The sequence below is a fragment of the Paralichthys olivaceus genome, chromosome 17, assembly GCF_024713975.1.
Source record: "Paralichthys olivaceus isolate ysfri-2021 chromosome 17, ASM2471397v2, whole genome shotgun sequence".
NCBI classification, from domain to species: domain Eukaryota; kingdom Metazoa; phylum Chordata; class Actinopteri; order Pleuronectiformes; family Paralichthyidae; genus Paralichthys; species Paralichthys olivaceus.
Window position 1 is genome coordinate 18,884,119 of NC_091109.1, and position 12,686 is coordinate 18,896,804.

Sequence of the window (12,686 nt, forward strand, 5' to 3'; positions counted from 1 at the left end):
CAGACGTCACTTCAGAGCCGCCTCTCCATTGGCTGAAGTTCAGCGCTAACGCTACGTTAGCATCGCAGCTGTTTGTGGTGAACGCGGTGAGTTAATATTTGTTTAAAATGAATTTTCCGCTCATTCGCGCGGATTAAACATTAAACAACACGATCGTGAACGTGTTCAACATCTTCCCGAGTCACGTTCAAACTGCTCACTCCGTAAAATGTAGGAACAAAGCTCAAGATGCTAGCAGAGCGTTAGCTAATGTGGCTAAAAACGTTAGCTCGTAAGAAGCCTAGTTTAGCTAAGTTATGAACAAACGTACTGTTCGTTGACTTCCTGGTGTTTTAAGTCTTGAAAAGTGGTTTTAAATGTTTCTTTAATTTTATTTGAGAATGTGTGGTGGCTAATATTAATGATTATTACCACTGTTAATGTTAATTAGCAGTACTTCTATTAGTTTGGTCGTAGTTTTAATTGTAAGATAAAACTTTATTGATCCAGACACTGAATACATTGAGTTGTTGCAGCAGCGAGTCAGACTGAGGTAGACAAGAGAATTCAAAAGATAAAAAATAAAGTCAAAGATGCTGAGAATGCACATTGAATAACCCTTCACTGTCGTGGTTTGAGTAGAAATGTTATAAAGTGCAGTGGAACGGGATGATTGCACGAGCAAGTAGAAAAACAGTTTGCACATGAATATCAGGACATATTGTGACGACACTCATCAAAAAGTTCGTTACCATTAGAAACAGTGTAAAGTTAGAGGCTCTCCGCAGGTTGTTCTACGTCACTGAGACCAGATTCCAGATGCCTGAGTGGAACAAACAAGTTGAACAAACGTTTCGTCTCATTTTCTGCTCAGGAGAAACAAACCAATATTATTCATGGACTGACTGACGCATAATTACAAGTTTGAGAAATATTCAGAGAATAGAAACTCTTTTCATTTTCTACACTGGAAGTAGAAAATGGAGAACCTACAAACCACAGTGAATGTTTCAGTTCAGTTTTTGTTGTGTGCCCCGGCACCAGATGATACTAGTGCACCATTGAAAAATTAAACAAAAAAATATATTACCTCCATCTGTGCTTTACAAAGTTAGAAGAGGCAGACAGATTTAAACGATCAGTTCACACAGACTGCCTTTTCTGTGGTGCAGCAGTTAAGCAGCTTTTTAAAAACCAACATAATCACTCGGAGGACAAGAAAATGGAGTTTTAAGTACTAAAAGATATTTTTAAATCCTGTGAAAAGATATAATATAATGTCTCATTATAATATGTTGTCCTACCCTGTGTGCATAGACACACTGAGAGCAGGGGGAGGAGGATGGACAGGATCCTCGTGGACATTTCAAACTACAGAAGCTGACGAGTCTTTGGATATTTATCGGTAAGCGCATCACCTAAAATGTCCCAACCATTAACTGCATTGTCCACATGTCATGTTTCACTTTGGATTTTATCTGGATAAAACTGTGGCTCACAGGTTTTTTTTATAGGTTGTTGCTGTTGCAGAAATAAAGACAGAGAAGATACGAGCTCACAGGCACAACATTTATTTCTGACCAATGTTTTCAATAGTTGCACAATTACAAACTTTTAAATCAATAAATAACCCTAAACAGTGAAATTTAATAAATTAATTTGTGCTCTTTATCAGTATAAACACATGACACTATTCATAATGTTGTTTACTGTAACTTGTAAATAAACCTTCTAATAAATACATGAATGCTTCTCTCAGCACAATTCAATTAAACTAATAAATATTTTAACTCACCCAAACAAAAATAATTAAAAGAAACTAATAACTAACTAACTTTTTTAGACATTTTGTTTCTATCAGCGTCGATGCCAGAGTCGTTCTGGACAAAGGTCCTTGTCTTCTTCAGCAGGGGGGTGGAGGTGATGCCGTTCTACTCGTTGCTGCCTTCTATGAGGGTTTCATCAGCAGGCGTCTCAGATGTGGAGAAGATGGAGGGGAGAGGAGCAGAGGAGGGAGCAGAGGAGGGAGCAGAGGAGGGAGAAGGGGAGGCACTGGATGTGATGATGGAGAGGAGGGAGACTGTGGGTGTCGGAGTGGACTGAGCCCTTGCTTTCCTGTGAGAAAGAAAATAAAAAGGAGACTGTGAGGGTTTTGAACAAGAAATTGAATGAGTGAGGATAACGTGAGTAAAAGAACAACAATAAGATACTCACAAGAAATCAACAATCTTAGTTCGAACCCACGGAGCGTTGAGATAACTGCAGAAGTGACCAGACTTTGTATGAAAGCTGCAAGAATCACAAACAAATGCAACATTAGAACTTTTCGACCCAAGTTGAGCAACACGACGTTACTTTTGCTGAGCAACAGCTCAGTTGTTGGGCTCTGTGTCTGATCGACGACATGATTTTCATGTAGAGAAAAAGAAATGACTGTGTCATCCCACTGAACTGAAACACAACTGAACGCTGGATATTACTCATGATCTCATGATCGGCTTCATGAACCAGAAGAGCTGCTGCTGTGACAAATCCACCAAACTCCGTTCAGAATTGTTCATATTTTAAAAGTGTCCCGCTGAATATTGGAGATAAACACTGTTAATTTAAAGGTTCAGTGTGTAGAATTTTGTGATATCTAGTGTTGAAGTGTCATGTTGCAGCTGAACACCCCTCACCTCACCCTCTCCTTCCAAACATGAAAAAGATCCTGTGGTAGTCTTTAAAAGTTGTGTAGTTTGTTCAGTCTGGACTAATGTTAAAAAAAACCTGGCGGCCTCCGTGGAGAGGGTCCCCTCGATGTAAATATAAAGTATTTAAATATAAACGGCCTTTTCTGGGGTAAAGAAAACTACAATTCATACAATTTAGATGAAACTAGTGAAAAAATCATGAGGATTATTCTACATTAAATTTCTGCCAATAGATCCTTTCACCTAAATCTTATACACTGGACCCTTAATTCTAAGTCTCAGTGTGAATCTTTTAATCTTTATAAAATCTCCTTATTGACGTGTTTTTACTTACATCACAGCCTTGACACATGGGGGGGCCACGTCCTGCACCAGGAATCCTGTGATCGGCTCAAGAATCGGCGTTTTGTCGACCGTCTTACAGCAGGTTGTCAGCTTCTGAGCTGAAGATGCATGAAAAAGATCAGCGTTATCACAGGAGGAAAAATCATCTGCAAGATTATAACTTGTCTCTTAAAAACTCAATCTTACCAGTCGATCCAGACTGAACCACAGCTACCAGGAGAATGGCGACCAGCGCACTTTTCACCAGGCTTCCAGAGTAGACCATTTTTGATAAATAAGTGATTAGATTTATAAATACTGAACAAAGTAATTTATTTTGCTCTGTCTTCTCCTGTCCTCTCCAGAGATCTTGGTGAACTGACAGACGTCTGAAGACATCGGATACTTAAAGGGCTGAAAAAGCGGAAGCGGTTCGTTATCTTCCTTTTTTTCTTTTCGTTCTTTTTTTTCCATCGTCTTTTTTCTGAATGAATGATCAAAATGCGGGGGTTTCCACGAAATGACCGTCAGGAAGCACTTTCATCATAAGGTTTCATTCGGAAAGTTAAGTCAAGGGTTTTCCAGTTGATCTGATAGCAGTGTTGTTGGTAATCTGTCTGTTTGAGTAGGAGTCAGGGGTTATAGGCATGTAACAACTTGTTCTATCTGTATGTTAAGTCTGACTCATTTCAAGGCCTCAGTCTGACCAAGAGCCAATTAAATCACGACAATTCAAACACACTACAATATACGTCTTTTATACTCTTCTTCCTCCTCATGGTGTATTTTTCAGTAATTATGAAATAAATCTACACAATTAAATACGGGAAGTAATTCAAAGCATTGACTGTATATAAAGAGGATTGAGGACGCGTCTCCTTGATTCTCTTGTGCACTATTATTAGAACAATATGACATGACTGTAAAACACCTCAGAAGAGATGACTTTTCTGAGACCGGACAGTGACATGCTCAAGAAAGGAAACAGGAAATGACAGGGGGATTACACCAGCGTAAAAGCAGAAGCTTCTGCGCCCAGAACTCTTTCAGTTTTTGTGTTCTCAGACGATCTAACTATAAACAAGTTAGTGAACATATGATCAAACCAAAGCTTCTCTATTCTTTCAGTTTTGCTGGAAACCAGACTGCTGCTTCAGCACAGTCTGAGCTGAGGAGATTTTAACCAAGCGACTTGCAAAGAAGGTGCTTTAATATTTATGTTGTGTTTGGTGTAGGAAAGAGGAAGCGATCTTGTGTCACATGTACATGTCACCATCAATCATGCGGTCATTCTCAGTTGTCCAAGAACCACCTGAAATGACAGAAACCATCTTTGAGAAAAATGTTGTACTTTTAAGTTTTAGTTTTGTCCATGTCCCATCTGCTAACATGGAGGCCTATACTGGAGCCAGCCATCAGGGGGCGACCGAGACACTTTGGCTTCACTTGTGGGAGCTGTCATGTCATCCATCTATGATTTAATGGGATCATATGATATATTTTTAAAATGTATTTCAGTGACGCAGCGGCCGGTCAGGACCTTTCTCTGTGGAGTTAGCATGATCGTATCTGTGTGAGTTTCCCCAAGGTGCTTTTCCTCCCACGATCAAAACGTGCAGGTTAGGGTCAAGTGGTGACTCTGATAATTAAATAAACAGTCTTTGCTCGGTGCAGCCGCTACGGTGCCAAAGACCTCCTGGTCACTCGTGGCCTTTATCCGTCTCTCTGTCTGTGATGAAGTAGCAGCAGTTTAACTCCTCAAGATATTTCAGTTGTCGCTATCTTCTCTGTAGAATATATTAAGGCAGATGGTATTTGGTTGAACTAGGACTGCACAAGTTTGAGGATTACTAATCTGATAAATATTTGGGGCACAAAGTTGTGAATCAAATCATAAAAATGTATTTTTGTCTCTTAACCTCTAAGAATGAATTAGTTCAGTGAAATTCGACAGCGTTCTGTGGTTCAAACAGTTTCAGTGAGAAACATTGGTTTCCTCTTCCTCTCACCATGTTTAATTCGAGGCATAGCAGAAACAGGCCGAGGAGATCGGTTTGCAGAAATTCAGATTAAATTCCCTTCTGAGGTTGTTGGTTTAAAATTTAAATAAACAAAACTTCCTTCCTGCTTTCCTTTTCCTCTTATTGCATCACACCGGGTGTTTCGGACTGGGCTTCACACGCAGATTCAACAGTTTCTTCCAGTTTCCCACTAAAGGAAAAACTTAAAAAAGCCATATTAGATTTAACCTCTGTCTGAAACATATCTCTCTGGGAACCTTAGAATTGTGAAAGAGCTGTGGACAGAGGCGGAGTTGCATTCTTCTAATACTTACTTTGGAAATGATGTGTGCATGTGTCATGTCACCTTTGACCCAACAAACATTTTTAGACCTCAGTCACAGTATAAGAAATCCCCAACTTAGTAGTTTGCTCTGCAATTTTTATTTTTAATATAGCTTATAGTTGGATAATTTTTTTTTATTTCTATAGTTAACTTCTAGTTTTATATAGTTTTTGTATAGATGATTAGCACGGGTTAACTTAAATATATATATTAAATATAGAACACAGTTCTATATTTAATATTCCTGCACATTTTTAATTCCTCTGTATATATTGAAATCCTATACAAATGTTTAATTTCTCTGTAAAAGTTTAATTTTGCTTCAATTGTTTAATTTAATTTAATTTAATTTCCTTAATTCCTCCGTACACATTTACATTTACATTCATCTTAGGCTAATTTCTGCGTATGGTGACTGTGTTATAAGTTAACTCTAACGCACAAGTCAAGTCTAATGTATGTTCAATGTATGTTTCTGCCACTGGATGCTTAAATTTCCTCCGGGATTCATAAAGTATCTATCCATCTATCCATCTATCTATCTATCTATCTATCTATCTATCTATCTATCTATCTATCTATCTATCTATCTATCTATCTATCTATCTATCTATCTATCCATCTATCTATCTATCTATCTATCTATCTATCTATCTATCTATCTATCTATCTATCTATCTATCTATCTATCTATCTATCTATCTATCTATCTGTCAATGCAGTTCATAGCTGTGGGCAGTGTTTTACTCCTCACTCATCCATAAAGTTGTTACCATCCACACAGACAGACAGCCAGATGTCCAAGTTTCGTGATGATCTGTCCAGTCGTTAATCCTGCAAACTAACAGACGACAAAACAAAAACGCCTCGTTGGCAGATACAGGAGTTTTAATTACACTTCTCAGATAAATAATTAGTAATAACAAGAGTGATGAGCACAGATAGGAGGAGAAATGTCATTGTATGATGGAAACTGTGACTTCATGTTTTCCAATGGGCGGGGCTGAACAGTGTTTCCTTGAAACCTGTCAATTTCTTCATGCCCCCCTCCCCCCGCTGTCAGGTTCTAGTTATTTGACGATACAAGAAAAAGGAAGTAACCTCAAGAAAAGACCTCATCATTCATCTGGGCAGACCGATGCTCTGTCATGCTCTGCTGGTCAGGATGTGGTGAGAAGATGGTCAGGGTTGATGCAAAACACGTCTGCAGCACGCGGCCAGACACTTTACTGTACCGTCAACATTTTTCACACTCTTCACTGCGGATACGTGTCTGTCTCACGAAATCTAAATCCAGAACACAGTTTATATGAAATAGAAATAAATAAAAAAACCTTGCTCGTCTTTATCAGCGCCCCCTCCCTCTTGACCTCGTGTCTGAATCAGTGAGTCACACACCAGCTCACATGTTTCCCATGAGTTACCATCCACCACTGATGACTGAGCTGAATTAGAACTAATTCATATTTAAATCTAAATGAATTAAGGTTTCTACAAGAACGTGGTGGATTTAATCCCTCTTGGTTTTCTTCTCATAGAAACCAAAGCTTATGATCTTTTTCTTAGTTCATGTAACTTTGTTTTGAAAAGTGCTGCATAAATGAAGTTTATGTTTTTTTTCACGAGAAGAAACTTATTACAATAAAACTTATTATAAATCACATGATGGGTTTGAGTGGAAGTGTCTGTCATCAGATCAGTATTTGAATGTGCATCAGACGAACACAGAGAATCGTTATAAATGTTGAAATTAACCTAAATGTTTCACGACTCTTTGTCGCCCCCAGCAGGTCAAAATAAGGAATGACATTTCTGAGATGCTCAGAATCAGTAAAAACTATTTATTAACCACAATGACAATGAGACAATGAGGCAAAACTTCTATACTGTTTGAACTGAAAAAATAAGACTTGCATGTTTTCATTGTAAAGGTTTCACAGATTAGTTTCTGAGGTTGTGATTAATTTTAGTTTTTTTTTCTTCTCCGCAGGCCTGAAGAGCTTGTGACAGAGTGTTTGAATCCTGAATGTCTCTTCTGAAGTCGACTGAATAATTCTGAAGGTTTGCAACACACTAACTCAGTCGACACCATTCACGCCGTCCGTCTGTTCGGAGAAGAGCCGGAGAAAAGTCAGGTGAGTGGTGATCTCAACTCTGTCCCCATCAAGTGGGGAAAACAGAACCTGCAGCCGACCTGCCGTTAAAAAGTCTGAGCTTGGCAATGAAACAATCATTTAAAGTTTCATCAACAGCTGTTTAGCAAAAGTCCAATAAATGTACATACATGTGGATATGTATTGCTGTGAGGAGGCATGACACAGTTTATTGACCTCAGACTTCTAACATTTAAAGTGTTTGTCATTTTCTGTAGTTAGAGAAAAGTTTAAGACTTTCACTCAGGAGCAAGAATCTGTCTTTAAACGTAAACTGAACACGTGACGTTTATCCTGATGATTGTTGAGCATTGTTATCTTGAGGTTATGGTCTGGGACACATCACCGAGCTTTACTGAAAGTTAAATGGTTGACTCTTCTTTGAATGGATAATAATACGGTCCTGAACCACGGGGACAACTTAAAATACATGTTGAAAAGAAGTATGCAAAATATATCCTATAAAAAAACATCAATTCACAGTAAATACATGAACATAGAGAGTAAGAACCTTGAGAACTGCGTCTACCTTCATGAACCAGTTTGAGTCCTTAAGGTCCCACAACACTTATCAATGCACCTTGATTACACAAGGTCACGCTTCTTTAATTCATCCTTTTGAACAGGATGAGAATTTATTGATATTACACTTGATGATCGACTAAACAATGAATCTGCTGAATCTCTTAAGATTTAAAAACACCAGAAACCTGCATATGGCTCTAACTCATACAAACCGATGTACTGTAAGTGTCAGATGCTGTGTTTCACCCTCAGGTTCAGGTTTATCAGGGCTCTCGTTTGTTTTTATCTCTTTCAAACTTGAACGTACTCAAACTGACATGGTAGAGAAATCCCAGATCCGTGCAGTGAATCAGCTCCTCACTGTAGAAAGTCTGGGACAAAGCCAGACGCTGCATGTTTTGAAAAAATGAGTCGATTTGTATTTTCACTCATATAATTGTTGATGATTTATTTTTCATTCCGTCTTCAAGAACAACACATTTCCTGCCTTAAAAATACTTTTATTGCCCTATAAAGTTAAATACAAAAATAATACTTTTTTAAATAGTAAAGGGTATAAATAGTAAATAAGCTCCACAGTGTTGCTCTGTTGTTGTCATCCCGCTGAAACTTTCTTGCCTTAAGTCGTCCTCACATCTGAAGGGCACTTTATTTTTTTCTGCAATGTAGAAGAGAGGGAAACAGGAAGTTGATATAAACAGATAAAAAGCAGTATTTTCATGTTCTAGTTGTTTGATGAGCTAATTTCATTGTGTGATTTGCTGCTGCATCTTTAATATAGTTTATGTTTGGCTCGTAAAACTTGTAATGAAACCTGACATCGTTTAGTTTAGTTCAAAACTGATTATCTGTTTGTTTTTTTAAATCCAGATAGTTTTGCTGAATAAGCTCATCTGCACATTCACTGTTAATGAGGTTTTCATCTTATTCTCACATTTTTTATCTGGCGTTTAATCCACGGGGCCTCTGGATCGATGCACTTTGTTTTACCTCTTATGGTTTCAATCCTGCAGAAAGAAAACAAACACAGAAAACCATCAGACATGTGCTGAATGTGTGAAACTACCACAGTGGAATATATAGAATTGATGTTTACTCACTGGTAGGCGTGCAGTTTGCAGTTCGCTGATCGCTTCTGTTCCCAACACTTTTTGACTGCGTATTTGTTGGTGGTGACTTTTTCACAGCAGCTTGTAGCCACTGAAACACACGGAGAAAAGAAAAAGACAGGTACTGTTATTATTCAGTACTTTACATCGCTAGTGTTTTAGTCAGTAAAGTAGAAATGACATGATTGATGAATTGATGAATGGTTTTGTCTGATATAATAATGTAGTAAAGTGGAGTTTATCCAGTTTATCATCACATCAGGCAAAGAAAAAAAAGCAGATTGTCACACTTTGCCTTCCAGCAAACTTTTGGATTTTTTGCTAAAGAAATTACTAAAATGTTTTGCAACTCATATTCTGTTCATTGACTAATTCCATATGCAGTCATTTCACACAAAGCAGAAAACAACTTTCAATCACACGTTACCTTGTGATAAGGAGACGATCATAACAAGGGCCAGAGTGAGCAGAAACATCCAGCGGCCGGCAGAAAGAGTCCACATCTTCAAACAGTGAGTTGATCACAGCTGCAAACGGCTTCACTGTTCAGTCGAATAATGACTGAAGCAAGGATCTGTTATCTTATATACAGCAGCCTCATGCGAGAAAGAGGAACCACGGTTGTGACAAAGACTCACACACCCTCAGGAGTTCATGGAATATGTTGTCATGTCCTTATATGTCCAGGTTCTTTACAATGTCGTGACAGGGTTTAATCTTTTACTGCTGCGGTTTGAGGTTTAGTGATAAGGTTATTTGTTAATGTTCTTGGAGGCAAAGCTACTCCCACCAGGTCATTAAAAAAAAACAACAAGCGATTAATAAAGCAAGCCATAATTTTTGAAACCGTTAGTAACAGTGTCTATCTCTCAGCAAGAGGACGAAGTTAAAATCCTGCCATGCACCAAATTATGAAGAGATTGAAAATGCAGATTTTATTTTTTCTGGCTCTCTCAGTTTTAACCATAGATTGTAAAAGAAGATGAGGGACACGACTCCACCTCTACCAGTGCTCAGGAATAAAGCCAAAATTTCAGAATGTGCCCAGCAGCGATCAGGGGACCGAGCCACGGCATCAAGGCCCCTCTAACACATGAGCTGAACCAATCGCAAGTCAGTCTGTCAATTATCACTTTTCACCCCATTTTTACATCATCAAATAACTCATTAAAACCAAACCCTTGAAATTCAGTACGACAAGAACCTCCAGAAAACAGAAAAATGTATTTAATGTGAACTCTGACTTTTTACTTTGGTCCATGTCTTGGCTTCACTTTAAGACGACGGTCTTGTCACACGTGTATATACAGTCTACGGGTTATATAGAGTTGAACACTGAGTTCAATTGATGTCTTATGTGTTACTTATCATTGATTCTCTTTCAATTCCCCTTTTTAAACCAACAGAACTATTTTCCCTTTCTGGAAGATGCAGAGTCAGCCACAACCATTGGACTCCTTCCAAGTTGCTGTGGAAACAGATAAGGTCTTTCCTCACTCACTGCCTCCACCATTGCTTTAATTAGAAATTCCACAGAATAATATTTTTACATCACTGATACAATGACCTCTATGGAAACAGTGTCCCATTTAACTCCGTGAAAGTGTGATGTCAGTTAAATCAGCTAACACATTAACACGGTTCACTGGACAAAACGTTGATGGAGATTGAAGTGTTCGCTCACTTTTTAACCCAGTTGAGAAGAAATCAAACGGAGAATTCAGAATTTACAGGATTCAAGTTTACAACTAATCTTGGAATTCTGAGTTTTCAACCTCTTTATTAAATTGTCTCCAGTTGGATTTTAACTTCAGATCAATCTGCGTCTTCCCGCTCAGAGATACCAACATTTATTAATGATTTCAGGGCGCAGGTTTTTTAGCCCGGCTCATGGTTTCTTTCTAATTGTGTGAAACAGAAGGGGAATCCCCCAAACACATGGTGCTTCTCAGAGACACACTAAGAATAACACCCGCAGACTGACCAGACGACTATGTTTAGCATCCACTGTTACTAAAGTAACCTTAGAAACCAGTGATGATGGCGTGACACGATCCCACCAACCCAAAAAGATAAATTACTCCCACGAATGGAATGTAGCTGCAGCTAATTACATTCCATTACCTTTAAAGTTACGTCACTGTGTGTAGAACAAACACGGTCAGACAAACATTTTGGTTTGATAAAGACAAGTGTTTAAAAAAGAATGAACACTAGTCACTGATTTTGACCGACAGCCTTTAGTGAATGAAAGTACAACACCTGGTTAAAAATGTAAGGTTTTTACATTCTGATGACTGAGCTGAATAACTCATTAGAACTAATTCATATTTAAATCTAAATGAATTAAGGTTTCTACAAGAACGTGGTGGATTTAATCCCTCTTGGTTTTCTTCACATAGAAACCAAAGCTTATGATCTTTTTCTTAGTTCATGTAACTTTGTTTTGAAAAGTGCTGCATAAATAAAGTTTGTTTTTTTCACGAGAAGAAACTTATTACAATAAAACTTATTATAAATCACATGATGGGTTTGAGTGGAAGTGTCTGTCATCAGATCAGTATTTGAATGTGCGTCAGACGAACACAGAGAATCGTTATAAATGTTGACATTAACCTAAATGTTTCATGACTCTGTGTCGCCCCCAGCAGGTCAAAATAAGGAATGACATTTCTGAGATGCACAGAATCAGTAAAAACTATTTATTAACCACAAGTTAACTCGCTCAAATCTTGTGTGAGATGATGAGACAATGAGGCAAAACTTCTCTACTGTTTGAACTGAAAAAATAAGACTTGCATGTTTTCATTGTAAAGGTTTCACAGATTAGTTTCTGAGGTTGTGATTAATTTTTGTTTTTTTTCTTCTCCGCAGGCCTGAAGAGCTTGTGACAGAGTGTTTGAATCCTGAATGTCTCTTCTGAAGTCGACTGAATAACTCTGAAGGTTTGCAACACACTAACTCAGTCTACACCACTCACGCCGTCCGTCTGTTCGGAGAAGAGCCGGAGAAAAGTCAGGTGAGTGGTGATCTCAACTCTGTCCCCATCAAGTGGGGAAAACAGAACCTGCAGCCGACCTGCCGTTAAAAAAATAAACTAAAAGTCCGAGCTTGGCAATGAAACAATCATTTAAAGTTTCATCAACAGCTGTTTAGCAAAAGTCCAATAAATATACATACATGTGGATATGTATTGTGTGAGGAGGCATGACACAGTTTATTGACCTCAGACTTTTAACATTTAAGGTGTTTGTCATTGTCACACTTCTTTAATTCATCCTTTTTGAACAGGATTAGAATTTATTGATATTACACTTGATGATCGACTAAACAATGAATCTGCTGAATCTCTTAAGATTTAAAAACACCAGAAACCTGCATATGGCTCTAACTCATACAAACCGATGTACTGTAAGTGTCAGATGCTGTGTTTCACCCTCAGGTTCAGGTTTATCAGGGCTCTCGTTTGTTTTTCTCTCTTTCAAACTTGAACGTACTCAAACTGACATGGTAGAGAAATCCCAGATCCGTGCAGTGAATCAGCTCCTCACTGTAGA

At 38.2% G+C, this 12,686-nt stretch overlaps 1 protein-coding gene and 1 long non-coding RNA gene across 4 annotated transcripts; one reads left to right on the forward strand and one right to left on the reverse strand.

Annotated features, from left to right (window-relative positions):
- Positions 1–12,611, forward strand: LOC109646734 (uncharacterized). Of its 3 annotated transcripts, none has more exons than XR_011238937.1 (9): positions 1–86; positions 1,297–1,384; positions 3,362–3,427; positions 7,333–7,477; positions 9,208–9,250; positions 9,514–9,641; positions 10,087–10,242; positions 10,536–10,614; positions 12,004–12,611. It is a non-coding gene; the product is annotated as an uncharacterized lncRNA (long non-coding RNA). The 3 variants fall into 3 exon arrangements; XR_011238939.1 differs by lacking the exon at positions 1–86 and adding an exon at positions 91–210; XR_011238938.1 differs by lacking the exon at positions 9,208–9,250.
- On the reverse strand, positions 1,535–3,610 carry LOC109646733 (uncharacterized). Its single transcript, XM_020112501.2, has 4 exons — positions 3,204–3,610; positions 3,007–3,115; positions 2,194–2,268; positions 1,535–2,094 (listed from the first exon to the last, which is right to left on the reverse strand). The coding sequence occupies exons 1-4, from the start codon at positions 3,280–3,282 to the stop codon at positions 1,911–1,913; spliced, it is 447 nt and encodes a 148-aa protein (XP_019968060.1). The 5' UTR covers positions 3,283–3,610; the 3' UTR covers positions 1,535–1,910.
- Positions 12,612–12,686: the final 75 nt, after the last annotated feature.